This window comes from Monopterus albus, unplaced genomic scaffold (genome assembly GCF_001952655.1).
Source record: "Monopterus albus unplaced genomic scaffold, M_albus_1.0 scaffold46.1, whole genome shotgun sequence".
Lineage (NCBI taxonomy): Eukaryota > Metazoa > Chordata > Actinopteri > Synbranchiformes > Synbranchidae > Monopterus > Monopterus albus.
In genome coordinates this window covers 2,706,230-2,733,657 of record NW_018127926.1, presented here as the reverse complement: position 1 = coordinate 2,733,657, position 27,428 = coordinate 2,706,230, and the positions used below count along the sequence as shown (strand labels likewise).

The 27,428-nt window shown below is 39.0% G+C and overlaps 1 protein-coding gene across 2 annotated transcripts in view; it reads left to right on the top strand.

The window, feature by feature from the left end:
- Positions 1-27,428, top strand: part of kirrel3b (kirre like nephrin family adhesion molecule 3b) — a 161,151-nt gene that overhangs the window by 96,725 nt on the left and 36,998 nt on the right. For both annotated transcript variants that reach the window (XM_020600382.1, XM_020600380.1), the window contains exons 3-5: positions 2,393-2,542; positions 7,399-7,548; positions 20,203-20,360. In XM_020600382.1, the coding sequence (XP_020456038.1) occupies positions 2,393-2,542; positions 7,399-7,548; positions 20,203-20,360 (458 nt within the window). The remainder of the gene's footprint in view (positions 1-2,392; positions 2,543-7,398; positions 7,549-20,202; positions 20,361-27,428) is intronic.

The window sequence follows — 27,428 nt, the reverse complement described above, 5'->3', positions numbered from 1 at the left end:
GTAAAGTTCCAGAGCCCAAGCTGTGCGTGGAGGTGAGCCCGACTATATCTAGCTGGTACCTCTCAACCTCCTGCACAAGCTTGGGCTCCTTCCTCACCAGCGAGGTGACATTCCATTTCCCCAGGGCTAGTCTCCGTGTCCAGAGATCGGGCCGTGGGGGCCCCTGCCTTCGACTGCTGCCCAATCCACTGTGCACTGGCCCCTTACGGATCCTCCTGCAGGTGGTGGGCCCACGGGAGGCACATGCTGAATGTTTTGATAATATCTGTTATGACTGAGCAGACACAACATTCCCTGATCTTAGCTTTTTTTTTTTCTGGAACATATCGAGAGAACTGTTTAGGAGCTGTCTATATGTTTGTGTGTTTCATCTGTGTGATGAGAGAACAGAAGAGATAAGCTCTTCACATTGGAACATAGTCAGGGCTGAACAGACTTGAAGGGCAATACATACAGTATATTGAGAGAAAGTCTCACCTAGCCACAATATATACACACACATTTACGAAGGCCCTGGATAGCCAGGGAGAAGCTGTCGAGCCTCAGGGTGAAGAAAAGCCCATTACAGTTTATGCTCTGGAAAACCACGCATTATTTTTCCTGAGTCTAGTAATAGATATACTGTATATTAAAATTAGGCAGTGTATAGGATTGCGTATTTCTGTTTGTGAGAGTGTTTGTGTGCATAGGCATGTGTGACACGGGGAAGGGAGTGCATGAATCAACATGAAAAATTCTGCTTACATCTTTAACAAGCTATCCATCACATGGGATTCCATTCAGGGGTGAAAGAATGACTGGTGAGGATTCAAATGGCATTTTCCAACTAAATTAAAGTTAGTTTTTCGTATGACAACAATCTTTTCTCTGATGTAGTTTGAAATAATACAACAAAGCTAATAAATTTCCCTGTCTGCATAAGTAATTTCTCTTGAATATAAAATTAATCATACAAAGAACTCCACTGCAGATGACTGAATTGTGATACAAAGATGCTGTAAAATGAAAGTGAACTTTTAAGTTCCCTGCAGTCTTATTATTATAAATTACTAGATGTTATTCTTTGATCAGCTTTTTTATTTGCATATGATTACATTAAAGATGTGTATATGAGCTCAATAGTAGTCGTTATAATAATACTTGCTCCTAATTGCGCCTATGTTTTTACTACTACACATACTGTACAGCCAAGTGGCATATTAAAGCAAAAACCAACATAAAATGTCTTAGTAAGGTGTTGAGCCACTGAACTCTACTGTGGGGATGAACACTATTCCCTCATATGGTGTCTTGATGACGGTGGTGCAGAGCGCTGTCTAACATGTCAGTGAGAAATGTCCCATATGTGTTAAATTGGGCTGAGATCTGGTAACTGCAAAGGCTATAGCATATGAGTCATCATTTTCATATTCACCAAACCATTCAGTGACTCCTCACGCTCTACGGGTAGTGGCACCCCTCTGTAAGGATATTAAGTTGTTCAAGTAAAAGGTAGACAGTCTGATTGAAGCAGTTGGAATTCTGTAAAGGAAAAAGAAGCAGCTGTGAACAAAAATGTCTCAGTAAAATGTGAAAGAGGAGGTAAGACTGCTAAACCTTTGCTTAAAGTGGTGCTCTGTAATCTGACTGAGAGTGTCTGTATGAATGCATGTCTCTGTGTCTATAGTGTATACATGTGTGGGCTTTATTTTATAGGCAGGTTATCAGTGTTTCTACCTACATGTCAGTAACACCCTGTACCCTCCACTATGATCCACAACACTGTACCCCACCACTCTCCATGACCACCTCCCTATTAACACACCCTCTGCCTCTAATGGAGTTCACTGCACACCACTTTCCACCTGAACACAGGGTAGAGGAGTGCAGCTAATAGTAGCTACACAATTGGAATGCACGGGTGTGAGCTCCAGTTAATGCATGCCACTAGAGCAGCGTTGGCAGATGCGATTGTGTTATCCGCTGTGGTGTGTATGGGCCCAGCCCATCTGTACAGTGACATTCTCCATAAATGAATGAAGCTGAGCTGTGATGGCTGTCTCTTAGCTTGTGCTTCAGTCCTGGTGCTGCACTGACACCTCTGATGCATGTACAGTATCATGCATACTAAAAGAATATGCCACATTTGTACATCACCCTTTATAGTTCTTTCAACATCAGTTGGACAAGAGGTCTGAGTGAAATTGGTGGAAAGGGCCATATGGTGCACTTCCCTTCATTTTCTCTTCACCGAACATTTGAAACATTGAAAGCAGGTGTTTGTAAAATGCCACTTGTCCCCTTTTTTAATTTTTTAAATGAATGTCCATGCCCTCTTGTCATTATATTTTTTTAAAAATGTGATAATTTAACTGGATACGTCCTAACCTTTACCTTCGTCTCTTGTTCATAGGGGCAGAGGCTATGTTTTCCCAGCAGCCACAGGACCTGGTGGTGGTGGCAGGCCAGCCTGTGACATTACCATGCACTATCCCTGGTTACCATGGTGTTGTCCTGTGGATCAAAGATGGCTTGGCACTGGGAGTTGGCAGAGACCTCTCTGGTAAAAAGCGTTTATCCTCTTAACACCCTGCATTCCTCCATCACAATCAGTTTGTCCTATTAATTATGCTCTGTAACAAAAATGGCTGCTGTACTGTATGCCATGTAAAGCCCCCACTTATCAACATCCTACCCTCTTCCAAATACATCACTCCACAGACAGAAAAAAAGGGGATCTCATAAAAAGTATGTTACAAGTGTTACAAAAATTCATTTTTGTCCCTGTGTTAGATGCTGATCTAAAACCGTTATACTTCATACTCTGTTTTTGCAAAGAATTACAAAAACCGGAAAAAAATATAGTGGCACTGGTCTTTCTCTGGTGCTTCAGGCTGCTAAATGGCTTTTTGAAGAGTATCTGGCATCCTCTAATTACACTGCACCTCATATATAATTGCCTTAATTGTTTAATTTTGAGTAAAAGAGACTGCTGCACTGTCATTTAGTAGCCTGTTGTTCTGGAAGGCTAGGCTTTATGTATATTCAAGAAAACACAGCACTCCTGTAAATAAACATTTACAACCTTTTGAAACAGTGAGCTATTGAATTAGAAAACCATAAAAAGCTATGCAGACCCATATAATTTATTCAAATGATCATTAAATTCTTTCAAAACAGTGATCCATTTGAATCCGTACACAGCACTCCACACACAACAGACTGCATTACTCTATAAATTCTGTTTTTACTTTACAGCTTTCTAATTTGCCTCACATACAGTACCTTCAGTCTGTGACTACTGAGGATTGCATGTCAAGGCGCAATGATCCAATATCCAGTTTTCAAAACACAAAGGTTTCTTATGATCAGGAATGATTAAATATGCATTACACTAGAGACTGGTGGTCTTCTACCATTTGACCTTTAGCAAACACTCGCTGTCACTAGTGCAGTTTAATTAAACCTCAGTGGCTGACAGAGCCCCACTAAACCCATCCTATTCCCTTTTCAAGTCCTTAACAGGCTGAGGAGAGGCTGGTAGGTTGCACTAAACAATGGTGATGCAGTCTTTGAGTCTCCTTTGGACGAAAAGGAGGCAGACAAGTGAGTATTGTACAGTACTTATATCACTGCTAGAGAGAGAGAGAGAGAGTGGAAAAGAGCACGCTTTTATTTAGATTCAGAGTGGAAGAGAGTTGTATGGTTGGTTTTATCCTGTAGTAATTTATTGATTTAAGAAGACAAGACAATCAAGATGAAATCCCATTTCAGCAATGGGCAAAGTCAGAGAAGCCAACAGAAAAAAAAAGATTGGGTAACAACCCGGTAACCCTCAGTTTGGCCTTCTCCATAACCATTCTCCTCTTCTTCTTTGAATGAATAATTAAAGATGTTAAGCTGAGGTGAACTTTAAATCATTAAACCTTAAACGATTTCAAAGTTCATCAGGTTTTATATGAAAACGAATAGCTGCTCGCCTGGAGAAGATAGGTAGCTAACATCAACAGTGTGATATGGACAAAGGCCGAGTGCCTTCCATTTAGGCAAATGACACTTCTTTTAAAATAAAGCGCTCCACAGCTGTCCTTTTTATCACTCCATGCCTACATAAACAAGCAATGCACGCAGCCATAAAAGAGTGATGGTACATCCACTGCAAGATGTACACAGTGAAAAGAAAGTGGCAGCTGTATACATAAAAATTGTGACGAATCAAACGGTTCATGGAACACTTCAATAATATAGGTCTATTCATAGAAAGAAGCTGCGTCGGCAACGGCGTGCTCCGCCTGGGACCTGTTTCCATTCACGGGAGCAGTGATTAAACTGAGAGAACTCTTTCACCATTCAACGCAAGAAATCACAGCACAAAAGCCAATGATTCCTATCTGTCCCTGAATTTCCTATTCATTCCCCTTTGTGTCACGCTTTTCCACGCTAATTAAAGAAAAGTAAAGTAGCCCCACAGTAGCTCAGAACATACCAATCAATGTCATGAATATGCATGACAGGGGATATATCCGCTACACATGATCATGGTGACAACAGACAAAGCAGCTATAAATAAATTCTCCTGGTGTGCACACAGTAAAAATGAATAAGGAAGTGTTTGTATGCATTAGTCCATGCATAAAGAATAGGAGAAAGAGTTCTTGAGAAGAAAAGCCAACAGTCAGCAACAAGCGTGATGATAATCAGTTGAAGACCCGTCACCTGTTCGCAGCTGCAGCTAACCCATTTCTATCCCCTGGTGGATACACTGTGCAATACATGTTCTAGGTGAATGCTGTAAATCACTACAGCATGCCCCAAGGGTCTGTATACTTACATGCACACACACATACACACCAGCACGTATGTCATTGATCCAGCCTCAAGATAAATCCATTCCCCTCTGATGGATTCATTACTCCTTAATAGGGATATTTTACATTGTTTGCTTTGGGTAACACCTTATGTCTTTGAAATTTACTGAGATCTAAGATCAATGGCCCTTTATAGGTACATAGCATGTTAGGAGGTGATCAGTCTCCATGTGTGCCAGTATCATTTCATACTGGCATGAAGCGAGATCAAAGTACATAAACGGTGACAAAAACATATTACTGCATGTTTATGTTTTTTTGAGAATGAGACTATAATGTTCTTATTGTTTACTATCCACCACAAATGCAAATGATGTTTTCTTTTCGGATCCAGCTAATGTACAGCCATGAAACTGGAACACAGCCATTTCCTCACACAGCAAAATTACTTTTTGTCTGCCAGAGGCACAGATGAGGTAATTGGCTGGATCATCTATCTGTGTAAAAAGAAACTGACATAGCTTATACCTTGCTACAATTAAGAGAAGAGCAACAAAAGTGCATTTGCAGTAAATCATGTTTCTGGAGTAGAGACATGCGCTCCCTGGGTGGACTGGAGTCAAATCAAGGTTGTAACATTCTGAATGTGCAATAATCATTACCCTTATGCTCTGCAATGGCATTATTACTTTGAATCTCATCAATGAACATAAAATTGAAGCAAAATAGTTTTCTAGGTCACCTTGTGGGCACAGTGGTGCATGCTTTATTTTAGGCATTATTTTGAGTGTTAAAAAGCAAAACTGCTGCTCAGTCGGTCATTCATATTATAAATGGAAGCTTTTAGCTGTGATCAGGTCTCTATTAACCCTATTAAATTTACAACCTGTTTTAGTGAAGCCTTTCTGTAGCTCAGTGTATGACACATTGTAGCACATAATGTGAAATTCAAAGAAAGGAGCCACTGTAGCACCCGGGTGACTAGTTTTCTCACAATACATCCACTGGTACAGCTTATTGTGCATCTCTGCTCGTGCTTTAGTTTGCTTTCCACTTATTTTGCTTTATCGTCTCTCCAGCTTTAATGTTTTATATATATAGTAGGTGTTCTTTTTTCTTTGTCCTCCCACTGTTAAGACCCTTAAGATTAAAGGCTACTGTACATGTACAGTAGGAGGATGAAATGCAGAGAGCGCGTTAATCGAGTGTAACCTACCCCACCAGCATAAAATGAGGCCCACTTCATAGTCTATTAAAGGCAACTGGATTCAATGAAGCATCAGTCAGTAATTGGACTTTGAGCATACGATGGGTTTTTGGTGTAGACAAATTCAAGAACTTAAAAGCTGTTATAAAGCTGCCTAGTCTGTTATGTTTCTTTTGGACGCTGCAACATACAGTATAGCCAGCCTTTAAACCTTTTACAGTGAGAGACTGAAGTGTTTGGAGATCTCTGGGGTGGACATGAGTCATTGCTGTTACTGACAAATCAATATTTTACTCCCCAGCATTTGTTGGCATTGACCCAACAGTTGGATGGGTTCTGATAGACTTTTTTTTTGGAAAGGAAATGGCACATGTCTGAGTCTGAGTGTGAAGTTTACTGATACCAAACACAAACTTGGAGGGAGGCTCTGGTAAAAGTCTGGCCTTTATCTGCTTTACAGCTCTCCAATCCTGTCCACTTGTTTCATCATTGATCAATTACTTATGGACCACTGAAGGAAAGAGAAAATATTTACTAGAAATTCACAGCACTTTTTGAAGTGCAGTCTTTATTATTAGACATTCTCATTTCATTCCACATACTCTATTCCCAACAATTAGAAAGACAGAGTGAGAGAAAAAGAAAAGGGATCTTCAGAGACAAGCACTTCCAAAAACATGAAAAATACCCCATAAGGCTTCTCAGTCAAACACATTCCTCTTCCTGCTTATTTGCCCCACTGGAGAGGTGCACTCTAGAACACACTCACAATGCATATTTTTGATAATAGTTAAGGGAATATCTTTAAAACCATCTCACTTGACTTGTGTAAAATGCCCAGGTCTCTTTGATATTGCTCTGCTTTCTTGCATTATTAAACTATAAATCATTTCACACAGCAATGCTGAAACAACTCAGATTTGAGCTGTTCCTGTTTACACTTGCAGTAAAACATCATTCACTAGAATGCAGCAGCCTCCACAGCAGCTCGTTAACATTGCCAGGAGAGCTATAAAGCATGTGAAAATGCCTTGTGAGTATATTAACAAATGAACAATGAAAAACTAGATTCATCTGTGAAGTAATCTAACTCATCTTCCTGCTGTTTGAATTATCATTGCAGCGATCATGCCGGTATTGTGCATAATAACATGAACACATTTATTTGTGCTTTTTCCCATTTCAAATGTGTTTACTAATTACAACCAACTATAAGAGAATAAACTGTGCATAAACTGTTATATAGCCTCCTTCATATGCATTCAGCTTGTGTGTCTTTTTAATGGGTTTTGTTGTGGCTATAAGTATGTGAAATTCTACACATTTACCTCCTCCTTTTTGACAGATGAGTAGCATTTTGAATTTGAACATTGTTATAATGGACAAATGTGTTTTGTGCTGTAGGCTATCCTCGTTACACAGTGATTGGTGACCACAGTTCTGGAGAGCATCATTTGCGAATCCAGCGTGTCGAGCTAATGGATGATGCAGTGTTTGAGTGCCAGGCTGTCCAGGCTGCCATGAGGTCCCGTCCTGCCCGTCTCACTGTGCTGGGTGAGTCAGAATTAAACACATGCAGACTCCGGACAACATGTACTTGCACCATACACCTCAACATCCAGTCACTGAGTTGCCAAACAGCTTGTGAAAAAGGCTTCACTGGTGTCTCTGGTCTTTCACTGTCATTAGTTTTTCAGTTTTTCATGTTAGTTTCAAAGATCTTCTTATGATAAATCATCAGAAGTTATTGCAGAATAAATCACAGAAGTTATTCTCATATGAGGTGTAATAACAAAATCACATTGAAATAACTTGCCTTTGTTATTCTTTGACTTATGTGTGGGGCCTTTCTTGAGAACAAATGTGAGGGACTCAAGTCAGACTTAAGTCCCATATTTGAGGACTAGAGACTTCCTTGACTAACACAGGTAAAAGACTCAACTTGACTTTGACTTGGTATTCATGACTTGAGACTTGACCTACTCTTGAGACAGATGACTCAAAATTAACTTTAAAAAACTTTTTTTTAAAAATCATATTTGCATTTTTCTAGATATTAAGAAGTCACATTTTGTTTTTGAAACAAAATTGGGTGATTTCTAGTTCAATGTGTGAAAACCTGGCAAATCTACCACAACGCAACGGACCAGCAGAGGGTAACACAGGTCACAGTATACAGCTATATACACCGATATGACCACCTGTACATCTGTATGCACGTCAATGCAACACTTCTGCCTTAACATTTGTGTTTATAAAACTCAAAATGTTTCAGTTTTTGGTGATATTGTCATACATGTATAAATTCAATTATATGTTCATTATTGAGGTCATACTGTAGGTGGTGTTGTACTGGACTACATTATATTCAGAGGTGTTCCTAATATTCTGACGTATGTCAGTGTGAAGGACAAAAATATACAGACACCTTTAACTTATACTGTAGCGGGGACTCGACTTGCTTAATTCTCACGTGGGACTTGCTCGAAACTTGTGATTTACACATGTGTGACTCCCACCTCTGATAAGCAGTATTTTGCTTTTACATGACAGGCTACAATAATGAGATTAACATCCAGGTGTTCTGAAAGACAACAGTGATACACTCTAAGACTAAACACTGGACAGAAGTTCTACCAGAGCTCAAGGGGCCATAACAAAAGTCATGATTCACAACAGTAAAATTATACAGTGTGTACTTGTTCATTTTCAAATTAGAGGCACATACCAAAACGTTTACACGTCTTGCACAAAACAGGGTTAAATATCTGCTGAAATTATGTTTTGTATTAAAATAATCAGGAAGGAATTAAATCAGCATTAACATTTACCATTTGGCAGACAGTGTCACTATGACTAAACTTTTACAGACCCTTACATTTCCACTTTAATTTCCTTCCGCTGCATGCAGCCTCCCTTTCATTATTACTGTAAGCTTGAGAGGTTACTGTTTCTTAATTAAACTTTAATGGGTTATCATTCAGCATTGCCATTTCTGCCATATTGAGTAGCACCAGTGCAATCCCTGGCTCACGTCTCTTTCTTGGGCCTTTCAGGCTTCCTGCTGTTTCCTCTTCGCTGCTGCCTCGCAGAGATAGTTGGAGTCAATGACACAGAAAAAAAGAACAAGAGAGAAGGAATTAGGGATAAAAAAACAGTTGAGGAAGAGAGGTGTCTGCCACGCAGTATCCCCGCCACCAACGACTGATCCACCTTATTGATCCTGCCTAATGAAAAGTGAAACTAATGATTTGTATGGGAGAAGGCAGCAGGAAAAAAGAAAAAGGAAAAGGGGAAGACAAATTGCACCATAACGTTTCTCTGGCTGCCAAGCTTCCCTGTAAATGGATATGAGTGAATAATTATGGATGCTTCTACAGAGAGTTGAAAATGTCTGTTACAACTTCACTTTCCTAGCTTTTCTTATTGTCCTTTGTTCTGTACTTGTTCAAATCTTTCAGTATTTAGCTGCTCTGACATAAAGCTTTTCACAGAAACTACCATTCGATCACAGCAAGGTCAATGCTGAATGAATTTGATCAATAGTTTATTTATTTCACGATGATTTTTGAGCCTTCTTAGTATCCTTGGGAGTTTTCATAGGTATGAAACTTTCATTTAGTTTGAAAACATTCACATGTAGGAGTTAACAGATGCAAATTATTCCTGTTTTTTTTTTTTTTTGTCCCCTTGACACCAGGCTTTTTGGATTTGGCATACTATACACCAACTACTCAGTCATTAAATCAAAGAAACAAATTAGTTGCAAATTCTTGATTTGACTGCAAGCAAATAACTAATAACTAATCAACGCTGAGAAATGGGAAACCTTTATTTGGCTGATCGCGGGTGAGAGCGTTTATCATTCCTCCCCATAAACCCAAATATAAGGTGCTTGTTTAATCCACTGCCGAGCTAGCTGACACCTGAATGCACTGCCAGGGAGAACCCCAAACTGACATAATGGAGGAAATATATGCAAGGCCTGTGTCACTGCAAACTCCAAGCTGTCAATTACTTGCCAGTGGTGACAGAGTGTGTCTATCGACTTAGAAGACAGCCATGGCCCCACACACACACAAATACAAAGACTTGTACACAGTATGCTTACACACACACCCACACCCCACGGCATACACACGTACGGCCTCCCTTCCCCGAGATGACAGCAGAATAAATCTAAAACTCCTCTCCATCTTTCATAATTCACTATCAGCCCAAAACCCTCCATGTGCCAAATCAGAGAAACTTTGCTCCTCTTGACTTTGATAGGAAATAACACAACACAAATATTTTTTGACACACAGAGAAAAACCTTTATCACTGCCAAAGAATAGAAATTGCATGTTTTTCATTTTCCTGTTTTTCTTCTGAGTGATTTGCTGAGTTTGTCCTTGAAAGACAAGCAGTTCACTTGGGCCAAAAATACAGCAGCTAGATCTTAAATAAACTATTTACAAGAAAATGTTTCATAAGCAGCAAAAGCCTTTGTTTTACTTTAATTCATATCAGGCAGTTTTCCAAGTGCAACCGTAATGAAATTAAAAAAGAAAACAAGAGCCTCATCAACACAAATCATAAAGTTCCTTCATCAAAAAGCTCTGAGAATAAAAGTGATGGTGAACTTAACCCATCTGAGCTGTTGCATGGCGTGTAGGCATACCCTCTAATGGCAAAAGAGAATCAAGGTCTTGTGAATTAGTCATGAAGGAAGAGAATAGAGAGTTTCAGGTCCAAAAATGACCCCCGGGGCTAATTATATCCCTTGCATCAAGTTGGCACTGCTCCAGACCTTTGCTCTTATCTCTCTACCTTAGTTTGGGGACCTCTAGAACAAAGAGATGGGAGAGCGCCTTTGTTTGATTAAGGTGTTTGGCTGAAAAACGTCTTAAGGTGCTCTGTGCTTAGTGTAAATCAGGAATGTGTGAATCTTTTCCACAAAGAGAAAACATGCCAGATGCTTAAAATGAAATGTGGTGACATTTGATAACTTATTGCTGACACGTCAGTGGATCAGTCACTGTCTTAAGTGTTTTTCTCTGTAACTCAGTGAATCATTGCACAGTCAGGGATGACTGAATTTTCTAAATTAAAAATATTGTGTTGAAAGGATACATAGGTAATTTGCCAAGTAATGCAGAAAGGCTTTGCATCTATGTCATCTTTTAAAATTGCTTATCGGGTATGTGGAGGCACAGATAGTTGCCCTTTGAGTTCAAACATATCACAGTCAATTGGTTGTTAGCACACTTAACTGTAAAATAGAGAAATCAAAAACACAATTTCCTGAATTAATGTTATGGGCAACACTTAACATTGCACAGAATTATGTAGATTTGAACTAGGCATAATAGAAACATTTCTTGTAATCATCTGGAACAGTTTATGCACTTTGAATCATAGATCTTTGTATTTTCATGTTTAAGATAACATTTGTTGTTAAAAGTTAAGGAAGAGGTCTTTTTCTTGCAGTGACTGAGTTATGTACAAAAAGGCAGATTTATATCAACTTCTACCAAACACGACTAAAACTCTTTTCCCACATTTCCCACAACTTTTGGCTAACATAATTTCAGAATTAATCAACTGATCATTCACCACCCCAGGGTGCTTCACTGGCCGGCTGCTTGTAGGTTAGACCCGTTCAGGTAGAATAGTGAGTCCTTGTACAGGAGCATTCCCGGACATGCAGTAACCTCAGGCCCTATAGTTTTCTCCATATCTTCTGGTCACAGTACAGCAGCAGGAGGGAAAAGATATCCACAGAACCAGACGCAGTGGAAAAATTCCACTTTTACAATGGCACAGGTGGATGTTAGGAAAGCTTACATGAATGTGCAACTGCCTGGAGATTATGACCATTCAAGGACATACTTGATACAGTTGTATCACGATAAGACATTGTTAGAAAAAAAATCTTGTGAGCGAGAGCTTGCAAGACATGTATAAACCGAGCTGCTCTTGCATACAATCACTAGAACACACACAGTATTGTTAAACCTTTCAAAATAACTTTTATATTGCAAAGACTGTGGCAAAGTTTTGCATTTCAAAGAGTGGATAATCAGCATGGTTTAGTTTTAAATACATTTTTTCACAAATCCTTTCATGATTATTTAATTCAATGTTCCAGCTCTGCCCAGTGCATGCTCATGGGGGTCATATTGCACATCATGCTTCTAACGCCTTAGGAGGTTAACCTAACATGAGGCAAATAACAAGAGGTCAAAAGCTCGGCTCTTCATTAGGAGAAAACATTTCCCTTTACTGAAAACACATGGCTGTCAGGTTCATGCATTTAATATTAGATTCTCTCTTTTTTTGCACCTTTATATATGTTATTGCTTCTGTGAGTCTCCCTGACATTGTATTGTGTACATTTTATATTTGAATCCATATCTTGTTTGTTCCTTTATTAAAATGAGATGTACATTAAAATTCAATGACCTTCCACACGATCTTTCAAAATGGCATGCGCAAACACAGTATGATGCTGCTCCTCTGACAAACACAATTGATAGCATGCCATCTGAATGAACCATTGTGTGCAAGTTATTTGTTTTTCTTTTCTGCATTGTCAATGTTTTACACCCTTGTTTCAGCAACAATATTCATATGCACAAAGGCCCAAGGGTATGTTTTGTCACTGTTATGGTAAATGGTCTTATACTTGTATAGCGCCTTTCTATGCTTTTACAGCACACTCAAAGCGCTTTCACATTATTCGACCATTCACCCATTCGCACTCGGTGTCTTGCTCAAGGACACCTCAACATGTTGACTGGACAAGCCAGGGAATCGAACCACTAATCCTGCGGTTAGGAAACGACCCGCTTTACCTCCTGAGCCACAGTCGCCCCCAATTGCCAGCGCTGAATCAGCTATTTATGTGTATAAGTCTGAATTCATTATTTCTCAAGGATCATGCTGCCATCCTCTCAGTAACGGAGGTGAACCTTAAGGGCAGGGCAAAAAATAAAAAATCAGAGACTACAGAGGAAAAATAAGTTCTCATATTGAAAACGAGACGCAGACACTGTCACTTTGTCAAAGCCACTGTCTGTGATGCTAGCTGTGTTCTCCGCTGAGTGTGTGAGCTCTTCCATTAATAATTTGGTTGTTGATATTGCTACCAGTGATTGGGGGGGGGCTTATGTAAGAAAGTCATTTTCTTGTTTCTTGTCTGTTCACCTGTTATTATTCTCACAGCATTGTCTGAGTCTCAGAGTAGCATCATCTGTAGAGCAATATGACAACTCAGCAAGGCTGAAAGTAAATTTGGTTAGTCCACTCTTTAAGACATGAATTACCTCACTATGACTTACCATATCTACAAACAAGTTTTTTGCGCCTAAATACTTGTGTAAAAAAAAAAAAAAGTCTCCAGTGTAAGTACCAAATTTGTCTCTTTTAAAAGTTAATTTCAGTCTGGCCAAGCGCCTCAGCTGAGAGATAAGGTGTCTGAAATGGCAGTCATTCTGGGAGAAAATATGTCCATAGCATTTATATTACTTTCCTTTCTGCCATTTTGTCTGCAACACGAGACGGAATGATAACTACATCTATGATATCAGAGAGGCTGTGAACAGGTGCATGATTATGGTAGACAGACTGCATGTAGGATGTTTTTTTTTCCTCAGCATTTCAGCAGAAGGAGAAGAAATGACACAAATACATCTGTGCTCTGCAAAACAACAGTGCCAACTGTGTACAGGTGCTGAGTTGATTTGAATTCACACAACGAAGTAAATAGCTTTGCTTTCCACTAACTGTAACTGTTGTTAGCAAACTAATGATTGGCATAAAGAAAAACCTAAAAACCACAAGTGTTAAATTATTCACAGAACCTTGAAATATGGGGTTTTTATTTTTAACTGTGCTTAAGTGGCCCGGATTTCAAATTTTTCTGCCTCCCATTCGCACACAGACACCCATAGTCGCATAGCACAGCTCAGCCGGGTGGTGAGCAGCAATGTCAGTACCCTTCCAATCTGTTGAGAGCAGCTTCTGGGGCTGCACATGGCTGTGCTGTGAAGGAGCAGGCTCTGCACGTCTCTGACAGCTATGGCATCTCCCCACTCCTCATCTCATCTTCATCCTTCCTTCCCTCCATTTTATTTGGCACTGTTCATTTGGTAGATCATGCTGTTTTGTTTGTGCATGCATGTGTGTGCACATGGCTGAGGATCTTCTGGCGTTCAAACAGATGTGCAGTGACAGCACTTGAAGAGGGTGGGTGATCTGGGCTGGTGAGCTACGCATCTCTTCTATCCACCTGCACTGGGTATTCCTCTACTCTCCTTTTTTGTCTTCTTTTTTCTGATCTATCTATCACAAACTCTGCAAGCTGTCACAATGGGGTGACAGGCGGCCTGCACAAACATTCTTCTGAAATAGACAGGCAAGTCAGGAAGCGCAATTGTTGTTCAGGACACGTATGCTGGAGCACAGCACTACAGCAGCTACAGATTGCCAGCATTCCCCTCCCCTACACCATCCAGCCTCCTTTTGAGGAGCCCTCTCTCATTCATTCACCTCCAAATTGCTTTTTCTCTCTTGCCTGTGCTCCTGGAAAGCCGAGGTGCCCGCAGGATTTCATGGGCTGCTTTGGAGAAGTTCCCCCTAATATTGGTTTGCCCAGCAGGTTCACCATCAGCAACACTAGTAGTTACCAGACCGAAGAGCCAACTCCAGTGCATGTTATCAACTTCCCCTTACATAAATTAAAATTTTATGTTTAGTGTTTGGGGAATTTTATGCTGAGTGTTTGGAGAATTTATATGTATCACGAGCCAAAAGGCAGTTTTATGAACCCTGGGGTTTATTTGGGATTCCTTTGGAAGTGAAGGACTTATTGGCTTGATCTGTTGAGTTAATTACACATCAATGTGCCTTGGTCTCATTTATGGATATCTTTGATTATGCAGTAAAAGTAAATGATATCACTGAAGTGCAGGTTTTCTGGCATAGCGGCTTCTCTTTCTCTCTCGCTCTCTTTTTTTATGAGGTGTCTAAGGTGGGATTAATAGTCATATGTCTAGCTTTGGTCAGTTTGGATCCCAGGTGAGGGACCTCTGTACCTTTCAGCAGATTTTAAATACTGTAAAATTGTGGAATTATTTGTCTCAGGGGCTAGGATAGGTCAAATGAACTTGTGACTGATAGCTCTGAGCTTATAACCCACCATGACATCTATGAACCAATGAAGCCATGGGTCAAAGTAAGACCAAAACAGTCTTTTAAATTATGAACATAATGAACTGTATGTATCTTACAACAGTTTTACCTTTTTATCATTAATCTTTTTTTATTAATCTTTGATTAATATTGTCATCCACCCCCACCCCAAAAAAGGGGAAAAAAAACTCTTGTGACTGATATATCTGATATTATTTCTCTCTCATTTGCATAAATCCTGTAATCATCCTGTGTGTATGCATGCCACACATTTATATGTTTATTCATGCATAACAGAATGCAAATTTGTGAAAGTGCTGAAGGGTATTTCACTGTTATCCCCAAGAAAAAAAAATTAATGAGTGAAGAGTTTGCAATGAGTCAGCCCTGTAATTAAAGAGAAGCAATCAATCTGTACCACTGACCACACTACTTATGCCAAGTCTATCGAAAGGCTGCAGTAAAGAGCTAATTTAAAACCATTAGGGACTGCCGAGTTTGCAAACAGCCCAGTAATGATGATGGCTGATTCAAGTTCAAGGCTTGGCCTCTGTATAACTCTCAGTCCAAGCAGTCATAAGGCAAGATCAGTGAAAGATCTTGGATGAAGGGAAACAGCTAGATATCTATTTAAATATATTTTTCCTAGTCATTCATTTGAATGACAGGGAGTGCAGAGAACTTTGTGGACTGGTGTCTGCAGAAACCCCTTCAAGGTTAACTCTTTAGCAGAAAGGCCAGAGCAGGCTCTACCTGCTGAGGAGATTAAGGTCATTTTGGAGTGCAGGGGACACAGTAGTCGCATCAGCCATCTTTCATGGAGTGATCTGCTGGGGCAGCAGCTTCTCAAATGCAGACAGGAAAAGACTAGTCAAACTGGTCATGACGGCGATCTCGGTCCTGGGAAGCCCCCTTGACTCGGTGCAGGTGGTGTGTGCCTGGAGGATGTTAGCCAAGCTAGCATCCCTGCTGGTGTATGACTCCCACCCCATGCATGAGACTCTGACAGCGCTGGGCAGCTCCATCAGTGGCAGACTGCTCCACCCCAAGTTCATGATGGAGCGTTATTGCAGGTCCTTCCTTCCTCCTGCTGTCAGGACATGCAACTAGCATTGCTCCCAGTAGACGCCCCACCCCCCAGTAGAGCTTAGACACCTCCAGACTGTAGTTTTACTTTTTTTTTAAATGATATTTATATTGTTTGTATTGTTAATACTTTGTTATTCTTACTTTTTTCTCTCTATCACTGAGTGCCTTGTTATTCTTTTGCTGCTGTAGCTTTATGAATTTTCCCATTGTGGGACTAATAAAGGTTCATCTTATCTTATCTTATCTTATCTTAGATAATCCTATCTTCAGTGGTTGTTGGGTTACTGATCAAATCTTCACATTTCCTCAGCCTGACACAAAGACATTTACCTGCCAAAAAAGACCCATAAAATGCTTCTCTTTCACCATTACTTGTGTAATCATATCTGCTTTTTTGCCTTGTTAAGATGCTTTTTTTCATTCTCTTTTAGTAGTAATGATTTCAAAAAGATGACAAAGGAGCACAAGCTGAGCATATTGCACATGCTCAAGTTATACAGAAAAGGCTGTCACAGACCGTCTTCACGTTGGGCCCCTCTGCACACAGTGATACCTCAAAAACAGGACAGAAGCGATAGAATGACAAAGATACAAAGGTACAGATGCAGGATGGAGGCAGCCAGGCATGTCCTTCTTCTCCTTGTCTGTTCACCATTTACCCTCAGTGTCTTGCTGGCAGGTGGTCCTCCAGAGGGACTTGACCTAAAAGAGTAGCAGTGCACTATTTGGTTTGCCTGTGACTGCCTCTTTCCCATGTAGCTGCACTATGCTCAAAATCATAAACCTATCTTGCATCGTATGCTTTGACATCCTTCAAATGGAAAACATAAGATGGAATAATACTAGACAACTGAGACTATTAAAGGTCAAAGGGAGGCACATAGCGACTTACAGAAACAGCCTGTAGGGATATAAACACATTCATTATTTGTGTCACCTTATGAACCTCTAGCATGTATTTATAGACACTAATATGTGCTACTGTAATATGTATAAAGAATGAATATCTCCTTTGAGAGAAAGAAAAAAGCCTCTAATCTCTCTTTCTCTGAGAAATTTCAAGTACTTATAAGCAGTAAGAGAAAAATAACTTCACTGGGACATATGCTGAGTGAGTCCTATCAGTCACATACTGTCAGACCTTCCTTTCTAATCTCCCTGTCTGCTTAAAAAAAAAAAAACTTTTGTAGCTGCCTTATATGCTTGACATTTAATTAATGTTTCAGTCATGTGCGCAAGAGAACACTGACAGCAAGCCAATAACGCTGGATCTTAGCAATCAACTGTCACAGTGGTATCACTGAGCCTCACATTTTGTTCATTTTCTTTAATGACAAATGGGAGAGAGCTGTCTCCAGAGTCCCAGCCTGTAATGCTTTTCACATGCTCCATGTCTAATTTGCATATAATGCAGTAGCTCTATTCTTAGCACAAAAACAAATTCATGTGATCTTCTTGACCTTGTTTCCAAATGCTGATAAAGGACCAAAAGGTGTCCACATTCTCACAAAGACTTACTAGATCAGCACTGTTTTCTAATCTGCTAGTCCTGAGATTCCTCTCCCTCTCCAGCCCTCTGCATATTAATGAAGACCAGATGAAAGGAAACCAGCCAGAATTAACACTTACATGTCAAACTCAAGCACACAATAGGAAACGTGAGTGGGAATTCTTTGAAATAGCAGATTTACTGGTCCAGTTTGTCAGAGGTATTAGTCCAGTGTAGTCAAAATCCAGAATTCACTGTTCCTACACTGGGCTGATTCAGACTTTAGTCACTGTAAATGTGAGGTACTGATGAGAATGTGATTTGAACAAACAAACAAGCGTCAGTGTTTTTTCAGTCAATCAATTTATGTAATGCAGCCATGTGTTAGTCATAAGTGCAACAAACCAGAATGCCACCCCCATGGGGTGACGAGCGTGACGAGCGTGAGTGTGACGTTGTTGTGGACAACTAGTATCAAAGTGTTGTTTCACTTTCTGTGTATCATGCAAAAATGATACGTGTCCATTTGTTTAATAGACTACGTTTTAGAATATAGGAAGAATTAGGCCCTGATTGTCAACACCTGTGGTTACCATGGTCACAGCCAATGTGGTTTAATATTACAACAAACATTCCTTGAGCAGCTGCTTTGTAAAAGCTAATGGTGTGTCTGTTTTAATAAAGAAGACAGAAAAATCTCAAATAATTGGAACCACGATGTGATGTGATGCTGGGCAAATCGTTTTCTATGCCACGGAAGAGCATGATAACAGTAACAGGAGTTAGTTACCCTCCCACCTGCAGCTCTGCATCTAACATATCTCACTGTGGCTGCCCTTTCTCGTTCTATTACTATCCACAGTTTTTAACACTGACCCACTGACAAAAATGTCAAAAATGACAATGTCTTGCTTTGTAGAAGCATTTTTGATGATCGATTGCACTTAATGCTAACCTCAGTGAAGTCTTGTGGCTTGAAAATAAAAGCCACCCCACAGTCTCGTGAATGCTTTTAATGTGAGTAGGAACAGTAGGAAATGCTTAGTTTGTAATAGAGGTGCCATAATACAGCTCTGATACAGCATTACTGTAAGAGAATGAACAGTAAACAGTAAGACTGGCTGATATAAAATTAAAGACAGTAACACTATAATGTGCGCTGCATATTTTTTTTTTTGGAATGTCTCATGTGTAGAAAGGTAGTTTCAATCCTTTGAACTGTGGATGCCACTAACAATATAAACTATTATGTAAAGAGGTAGTTACAGAATGTAAAGACACTGAATAGCTATATCTCAAAAACACCGTAATTAGTGTCAACACAGTTTTATTTAATGAAAATATAAAGCAATCTATTATTAAAGTAAATGTAGTTTTATACAGTAAGTCAGCAATACAACTAGAGTTTTGTTTTCAAAGACAGATACAACTTAAAATTAAACTGAGTTATGTAAAGTGATAAAAACATTCTGAAGAGTGAGCAACATAGAATACTATGGAAAACACACTCATTTGTTTCTGCCATAAAACAGCCCTTTTGTGCTTATTGTCATAAAATGTACAAAACAGATCCCACATTTCATTTCCTTTCTTTTCATTTATCTCAGTGCTGTTTGACAGCATAAATCTAACCCATAACAACCTTCCTTCCAATCATGATGCTTTTGCAGGCGAATATGGCAGCTACCTGCAACCTTTGATTTCATCTTGCCCTGAGAACTGCATTAATGAGCACTCAGGACAATCAATAACTCATATGTATATACTGTATATCAAAGGGTAAAACCAGGATAGGACTTTGATCAGTACAATTTGGAGGCATGTATAGTACTTAAAGCCAAAAGAGGGGAAACAGGAGGAACAAATATACATCTGTGTGTGTGTGAGGAGGGCTATACATAAACTGATTTCCATTTCTTATTAACTTTTGTATGTGTATTGTATATGCTGAAGTGGAGAAATAACAACGGTTTTGACTAAAGGCAGAGCTGATTGGTATTTCGATATTCATGCTGTGACTTGTGCAAAGCTTTTCATGCATCAAACTACACCATCTACTGCTAATTTTTCATTAAGTACAGGGTAAATCAGTTTCTCACTGTGAAGTCATTACCTTCCCTGAATGAGTCACCCTAGCTTTTATTTTCTAAAGAATTTCTATACAATAAAGCAAAAAAAAAAATTGCCTTTTGTTGGCAAATACTGTAGGCACTGTGGGTGAAATTGGGTGTCATGCAGTCAAATTCTCTATAGGTGCCCTTTGTTGTTAGTTTTGTCTTATGTGGTTAATAGATTTTCAGGAGCACAATATTGTGGATAAAGAATATATCGGATACATACAGAATAAGAGTGGTGCCTGTAAAAACAAAGCCAGACACCAGGATACCCTGCAACAAACAACATGTGTTGCATACTGATTAACAACTCCTCTTCCTCTGTGTCTGTATCAATAGTTCCCCCAGAGGACCCTGTCATCAGTGGAGGGCCGGTGGTGAGCCTAAGGGCTGGTGACCCACTCAATCTGACATGCCACGCTGACAACGCCAAGCCAGCAGCCTCAATCATCTGGATCCACAATGGTGAGGTCCTTAATGGGGCCATGTACTCCAAGGTAAGCACCGAGGTGTGTGTCATACCAGGTTTGTAGACCAGCGGCTGGGGACGGGATGGGAGCTGAACAATGAGAGAGGGTTGCGTGGTGGCTGTGATTTAATTCTCAGGACTACTTTTTAAAAACTGAGATATGGAATGAAACACCTATTAATTTACATTTTTGAATGTCATGCTTAGCTGTAAATAACTACTGCAAAAGCGCTAAAAATCCATGAGATGTTTCAGAGTGAGTCAGTGGTGGATATTTTCCTCAGCATCCTTTTGAAAGCAACAGACTCCTTCTGAAATGAAATCCCTTGAAAATCCAGGTTGTGTTTTGACAACAGAAACATGTCTGGCCTTTTTTTATGGAGATAAAATACTATCAAAAATGTTACAAATGCGTGTTTAACGTTTTGTCGTGCTATACTAGATAAGTGGATGGTTCGATACATAGATTCGAAGGAGAGACAACCTGTGACTGTTTTCATGCTAAATTTACTGGCGGTGTGTATCACTAAAACATGTCCCACTGAAAAACAACAACAAACTCCATCGGGAGGAATATGTGCATCACTAAAATATGCCCTACTGAAAAACTATAAACTCCGCAGGGCGGAACATTAACTTTAGCTTCATAACTTCTAAATTCTAAATATCTAAAAATTTAGAACATGCACCACAAACTGCAGGCAACTGGAATGTTCTCTGTTAAAACGTGTTATGTATTAGATATTTTTGTTTATTTTATGTAATGTCCATTTGGAATAGGTTGTGTAAATACTTTTGTTTGGGAAACAGGTTTGCAAAATCAGATGTCCGAGTTTTCCACGTGTCCTTAAATGCAACGTGCATTCGTGGATCGTGGACTTTTGAGAGTGCGGAAAAACACTCTCAAAAATCCGTGTGTGCGCGGAAGATGATTTGTGTGTTAGACGATCCACGCATGCGTAGGTAACAATGTGTACATACTTTCTAAAGAACTACACACAAAAAAATCGATTTTAAGCATTTGTAAAAATGTTTTTTATGTGCAGTTTGTACAGCATGCATTTGTGATCCTCATGACACACACACACACAAATGGCTTTATACGTGCAGATTGAGCAGCACGCATTTGTGATCCTCATGACACACACACACAAATCGCTTGTTACAGACAAAACGTTAAACACGCATTTGTAACATTTTTGATAGTATTTTATCTCCATATTTTTCCCCTAGTATACAAATCAATTCAGACACACGGATGGCGAACTAATGGAATTATCAGTGGTTTTGCATTTCTAGCTGGAGATTTCATCTCCTCCTTCTGTAGCATTTGTCTTTCTTCATCTTCCCAACCTTTAATGTCACTTTCCTGACTGGAGTCTGTCTGAACCTTTTCATGGCACAATATGATACTCACTGACAAATTGTGTCCCAACTCTCACTGACAGATTGTGTCCCAACTTTTGATGCCATAGTACACAATAGCCGCAGCTCGCAACCAGCTTGATCATGATCACCCAAACCCAGAGACTCTTAACTGACATTAGCCCTCAAGGCTAATCATGCAATCAACACTGTCATGTTCTGTTTCCATTCAGACAAAGGACATAAAGAGTCTAAGCACTATAGAACACTAACACCTCCCCCGCTTTCGTTCCCTCTGCTGCCTCATCCCATTATCGGCTTTTTTCAAAGAGCAGATAAATGCCATTGATTGGACTGGGGTGCGGCACCAGGCCGATTTGAATAAAGTGATCGCTGGAGGTGCTGCTTGCTAATGGTGGGTGGAGTGTGCGCTTCCTGCCTTCATATCTTCTGAGAGTGAAGGCAGATATGAGAACACTCTGTGCTGGTAGCTGATGGATGATCACATGCCTGCACTGAGTCCAAGTATGTTCCACTTCCCTCTTATCTCTTTTGCCTGCCGTTAAAAAGCGTTGGGTCGGGTTTGATTAAAAGATGATGACTTTTTTTTTTTTGAGTCCCAAGACCAGTGGGGGGACATTTTGTAAGCATAATCATCTGCTCTGATGGTCTTCTCATATCCCACAGATGAAGAGGACTAATGTGAGCAGATGTGGTGGAGGATTCACAGAAATGGCTTTCCTGATGGTGTCATGTCTAATGACGGTTCTGACCCAAAGATAATGTCCCACTAAATCCTCCAAAATCTCATCTCCATGACCTCATAGAAAACTATTTATTGGACCAGTGGTTAAAGAGGAAGTGTATGATTAAAGCTCTCACTTAGGAAAAATGGGTGTTAGTTTTACCATAGAGGCGAGTTGCTGATTTAATGCATTGCTTATCATTAGTGCATTAAGCTTTCAAAGAACAGAAGTGCATTATATAATGGAAGGGGCACCCCAAATAATTAACAGGCAGAAGCTTGTCAAATGGTTCAAAAATCAAGATCAGTAGTGAAAATGTGGGCAGAGGAAATTAATGAATAATGTTTTCTCTTTCCTCAAACACTCAACTCCCATCTGGTCCAGTGGAGCTGCAGTAAACAGCAAAGCACCATTTGTAATATGCAGCGTCTAGGTCGGAGCTGTGGTTTGGAGGTGGGAACACTTGCTCTATGATACTTTTGTAGTGGAATGGTACAACAAATCATATGAATAACATAATGTATTCCTCTACCAGAGAGTAATTTTCTTCAATGTGCAACGTATTTTTCTGAATGCTCCAGTGGCAAGCTGAGAAGTAAGCAGGAGACTGGGGAGTTATCTCAGTGTTAGTAGGTTATATAAAAAAAGTAATGACATTTTATGAGCTGCAGTAGTGCATTTTTATTGTGTACCCTCTTTGCTTTGCAGTAAAATGATGTTGCTGTTTAATGCCAGGTAAAATTGCTAAAGTTTACATGAAGCCACTACTGTTGATGGATATCATTTTCAACAGAGAAAATAGATATCAACTCTTCCATTCTAGCTTTTCTCTATTTTTACACCCTGTTTCCTACAAGTTTTCAAATTGAATGCTTTTTCTGCTTCTCATTTTTCTTAGTTTTCTTCTGTCCATAGTAATTTTTGTGAAATTAGAAAACTTCATTGCATTTTAATCATCACACTGGTGCAGTAATCGAATAGACACAAACTTAAAAATAATGTAACTAATTAAATCTTGAGTGAGCTACTGGCTAGCTAATTAACCTTATTTATTCTGCCTTAAAATTAAATGTGTAGTCTTAAATTTATAGCAGATCACCTCAGTTTATTGCTTTTAAGCACCTGTGAAATGATGTTTGACGTGAAAGTTAAAACTATTTAACCTCGGTGACCATGTAAGAAAAGGTATATTTTTACTTCTTTAAAAAGATATAGTACAGTGTATCAAGAGTTTTAATAAAATAACATCTGTGTGATTAATTGAATATAACAGAGAAACAATTGATATGGAATAAAAGGCACGTTGAATTAGTTATTAGAATATTATTGATTTACTTACTTTACTTCCAGTACTTACTTACTTTATTTATTGTATTTGGCTTCTGTCCTTTACACTCCCATACTACTGACCAAATCAAACCTTTCCCTGCATGCCTGCCAGGTTTAGTTCATTTCAGTTTCAATTTCTTCATGAGCTCTATTATATTATATTTTTATTTTTTGTTTGTTGGCTGGCTCACAGAATACAGTAATTCAAAAAGTAGTGAATGGATTTTGATTACATTTTCTGGAAATGTAGTGTATGACCCACGGATCAATCAGTTATATTCTGGTGTTGATCTGAATTATCATCCAGATCTAGAATGTTCACCACTGTGAGCATTGGAAAGGCTGCTTACTGTATGTGAGAGCTCCCTTGTGGTGAAAGTGTATGGCTGTGCTGCTGAGCATTTTAGGTGACAACAAGTAAAGCCAATAAGTGTAGCAGGAGGCAAAACAGACTAAAGCGATTTTACATGCAGCCAAATGAGTGAGTTGTGTGTGTCTATAAATGACTGTAAGTACACATTGTTATTTCAGCTTGCATGGGACATTTATTTACCCATTTATGGCATTTAGTAATCACTCATGTCTATTGTCTTTCTTGAATAACTTTCAAACTAATAATGATATCAATGTGATTCCAAATTCCAAATGGTTTTCATGCTCAAGGAATCATATTATGAGGATCAAAGTATGCATTATGCGAAACTGAGCTGCACTGGCGGAGGTTTAAACTCTCTGAGCGCTGTCTAGCTGAAATAATACACAATTAAAGGCAAACATGGCAGTTTATGGCTTTAAGTATTGATGTTATTATTAAAAAATAAAACTCACAGAATCAGAGTTCAGTGTTTATTAAATTAGGTACACTCGAAGCACAATTTGACATTTTAGATTCAGTATGTAGTACCATCAACATTACAGTATATACAGATAAACTACAGCAGATGTTCAAATTAAACACAATGCCTGTTTTGGACTAACAATAAATTGCCTTGGCTGGCAGTACCTCAAGTTTTATTTACAGTAGTAGTAATCTATTTGGTTCAGCTTTTTTTAATTAGTAGATAATCCAGTAAGCCACTAGCTGGACTTCTTCCGCTCAAGTTAAAAATTGCTTGGCATCTGCAGCTTTAAGTACAGTAAAATTAGACTAAGTCATCTATTGTCACATTAGCTGCTGCAGGTTTGTGTATCCATTGTGCTGCAGCTGTGACAAAGACAGAGCGGTACCTCAAAATTAGTGCCAGACTGACTACACAGTATCCCCTTACAAAATACAACAAATTATTGTAAATAGCAGAGATTTTGTAAACAAACCTAAACTAGGATTGAAGTGCAGTAAATATTAGACGAGATGCTCATGTTCACTAACACGATCAGCTTGGTATGCTAAAGGGTGGCCCTTTGCTGTGTTTCTTTGTGTCTTTTACCATCTAAAGGTCAGAAATATTATAAATAATACAGCTTCAAATATATATGAAAAACAACCCTTAATCTTGTTACTTTTGCCATTCTTCTCTAAGCATGGTTAAAAGTATTCTTCATACAGGCTCCAGGCAGTAATATGAAAATGTATCAATTTGTAATGTGGCGTGGTGTTGAATTCAATACGGCAGCCAACTAACCTCCTTTTTAAGATTAATGACTTCAGACAGGTCCAGAGTGACGAGAGAAACAATCCTGATTGTGTCAGAGAGGATATTACATTGACATATCCTGTGACTGACAGCTAATACGTTCTGCTTTAGACGTGACTCACACACATTTCATCACATGGTCCTTCACATACAAATGGGCTTTACAGAAGCACGGATGGCATCTATAATATCAATTTAATGCAAAATGGTCTTTAATGCACAGAAAAACCTATTTATCTTTGATCCAATCTATATAGATGTTCTAACGTGATATGCCACTTGAGAGGGACCTTGGTGTACTTGAACTCCAAAGTGATTCAATAAAAAGATTTCTTTTGAAATGCCTTGCAGCTTGATTTTAAAGTCAATGACACTTTAATTACATTATTCAAAATATGGTATGCTTAAGTGAAAAGCAGGGCACATGCAGTAGTTAGATTACAGTTTATGTTAAAGTAGAGAAATGAGGAAAGAATTACTGCCGATTTGTACGTGAATTTTAGCCACAGTTTAACTCAGCTATCGATTATTGGAAAATGATTGTGGTGTTTGAAATGTAGGCTGTATGTGCTATATACCTTTCTTGAACTTTGTGAAAACATTGTATTATACTGTGGAATTTTTGTTTTATATTTAAACTTAATGTGCATATGAGCCATAGCAGCTGGAGAAGCTTTGGTTTGGAGACTAAAATGTTGTATACAGTGCAGATGTTGAGATGAAATGTGACTTTTTCTTGTTGTGTGGTGCACTATAAGTATCCAAGTAAAGGAAATATCCATGAAGAAATCTGTGAAATGTGTGAGGCAAATCCAAGGGTAGCAGCGCAGTAAAGCAAACAAGTATTTCTATTTGCTATATTGTTTGCTGTTCACTATAACATATAGAGGCATGTTTCATTCATCATAGGAAAAAAAAGGTGGATTTTATCTTGTAATTATAACTTACTGTCTTATGTTTACAAACCCCTGAGCTCACAGGCTAAACATGGGATCATTTCTCATACTGTACACTACGAGTTAATGCTTTAAAACCTGCCTGAAAATCATCAGATTTGAAATTATCTGGCAACAAAGTAATTCAGTGGTAGTTGTCAGTACATTCAATAGTACATAACAAATTGGAATGGAAGCGTAAAAAAATATAGACTAATAAACAAATCCTAAGCAGCAGCACAAAGTGTAACTCGCTGTATCCATAGCAACATTATACTTCCTGTTTCTAATAAAAGTATGATCTGTTCACAAGCGTTTGTAATATTCATACAATTACAAGATACTGATCTTGTAATTATGAAATAGTAAATCATAATTATGGGATCAGGAGCTCATAATTATTACTTAACATCTCATAACTACAAGATAAGATCCTCCATTTTTTTATTTCATATTTACTTCCAAAACACAGAGCAACAGCGAGCGTCCTAAGACACACTATGGAAATGCATCTTGACTTTTTGGTTGACCACACTGTGCCCTGTGCCGAAGCAATTTTTTTCTAGTCAGTGACTTTGTTCTGTCCCGCACTGGTTAGCAGAGACTCCCAGAACCCTCCCTTGTGTGTCTGAGGGAGAGTGAGAGGTACTGAGTGCTAGCAACCGATTCCAGATGGCTTCCACAATGTAGGGCTCAGAGGATGAGCGCTGAAAAGAAGATTGATTTTCTTTGTGGAGTATGACAAGCCATGCACTAGAGCGCAGCTCTCCAGACACACAAAAGGCTCAAAAAAACATTTTTTCTATATCAGCCAGTAAAATTACAGGGATGCACTAGGGACAAGATGTGTGTATTTATGAATTTGCTGCTTTTTACACCTTCTCCATCAAAGCCTTTCTCTTCTCTGTTTGCATAGCATTTAAACTGTTTAGAATCCCAGCTTGAATTTTAGCTGTCCAGTATGACTCAGTGTTTTAGGTGGACAAGAGTTAGAGTTTAGTGTTCAAAATTTAAAATAGTTCAAGATCCTGTTTATGATAATGAAAATGAAAAATCAATGGTGATCCATTAAACCAACCAGCTGTAT